The following is a 1,509-nucleotide window of genomic DNA, read 5'->3' as shown; positions in this document are numbered from 1 at the left end:
ACCTGAAATCTTGCTTCTTTTTTTCTTCGTCATACGACTAAACGATGCAGGGGGTCAGGGTTCGATCCCACGGTCCAAAGATGTGCGGGTTGGCCGTCCTAAGTTACCCATGGTGCCTAACCAATGTCCTGCACAGCCCCTTCTGTGCCACCCCCAGCCATCGAGCTGCAGAAAAGACGGTCGGCCTTTGGTAGACGTCACACACGACACGGGTTTCCATTTCAATCACCAAAGTTTTATTTGTCTCGTCACAGCCAGGGCCCGCACGGACCAGGATTATCGCACATTATTCAAAAATTGACACTTTCAGGCCCCCAGTCACCGAGAGATGCAGTACCCACTTCCTTAATGCGAAAGAGAAAGGCTAAACTTAAAGTGAAGATAACCCTTTTTTATATATATATATATATTTCTCATATAGATATTTTTATATACATACACCAGACACACGTATAACATATGAAGCAAAATAAATTATCTTAAAAATGTACATTCATTTGGTTTTTTTGCCGAGAGAGAGGAAAGAAACAGAAATCGCCTGGGGTCCTTCCTGCGGCACAGGAGTTCGTGAACCTTCAGATGGCGGTCCGAGTGATCCCTTTGCACCTGGAGGAGAGTGGTCGGCGGAAGGGGTGAGAGTCTGGAAGACGATGTGATGGTTTGGGGGAGCGGGAAGGGGGGTACGGAGGAAGCCGGCAAGGACCCCAGCCCCCTCCCGGGTAGGTGCGGCCTTCCATTATAGCAGGAAGGGGTTGGTCGTGGTGGGGACCGGAACAGCCGGGTGAGGGACGAAGCCGTTGAGGGGGACTGGCACAGCAACTGGGGTGGGCATCACGCTGGGGGCCGGGAGGAGGGGGGGCGCGCCCGGAGGTGGCATCACCAGGGAGGGCGGCAGTGGTCCCTGGGGCAGGACGGGGCTAGCGCGCAGCTGGTTGAGGGACAAGCTCTGTGTCGGTGGGGCAGCGCCAAAGGGGTTGGTGCCTGAGGATGGGGTAGATCCGCCTTGGGGAGGGGGGCAGGAAGGGAGAAAAAAAAGAGAAGGTCAGACAGGGATTCAGGTCGAGGAGAATCTCTCTCTCTCTGTCTTAGAGACAACACACAGTCGATCTGCGTCAGGTCCACATCCCAGATCCCGTTCCACAGTGATACAACCACCCAGATCTCAGTGTCACCTCATCAGGGGGACAGGGACGGAGACGGACAGAGAGAGAGACAGAGGTACAGGAGACACTGCGAGAGCGAGAGAGTGAGACAGACAGAGAGAGAGAGTGACCGAGCTATAGGAGACACAGCGAGAAAGCGAGAGAGAGAGACAGAGCTATAGGACACAGCGAGAGAGACAGACAGCTATAGGAGACACAGCGAGAAAGCGAGAGAGAGCTATAGGAGACAGAGCGCGAGGGCCATAGGAGACACAGAGCGAGAGAGAGTGAGACAGCTATAGGAGACCGCGAGAGAGAGAGAGAGAGAGACAGACAGACAGCTATAGGAGACTCTCCCTCTCTCGCT

At 54.2% G+C, this 1,509-nt stretch overlaps 1 protein-coding gene across 1 annotated transcript in view; it reads right to left on the bottom strand.

The window, feature by feature from the left end:
• Positions 1–213: 213 nt before the first annotated feature.
• The window catches only part of LOC125482544 (epsin-1-like), a gene marked incomplete at its 5' end in the record, with an annotated part of 2,857 nt that continues 1,561 nt past the window's right edge, over positions 214–1,509 (bottom strand). Inside the window, one exon of the mRNA XM_048594636.1 lies at positions 214–1,002. Coding sequence (XP_048450593.1) covers positions 737–1,002 — 266 coding nt within the window. The remainder of the gene's footprint in view (positions 1,003–1,509) is intronic.

This window comes from Rhincodon typus, unplaced genomic scaffold (assembly GCF_021869965.1).
Source record: "Rhincodon typus isolate 14 unplaced genomic scaffold, sRhiTyp1.1 hic_rhity00012133, whole genome shotgun sequence".
Taxonomy (NCBI): Eukaryota; Metazoa; Chordata; class Chondrichthyes; order Orectolobiformes; family Rhincodontidae; genus Rhincodon; species Rhincodon typus.
Note: the sequence above shows the minus strand (reverse complement) of the source record. Positions and strands in the feature narration are given on the sequence as shown.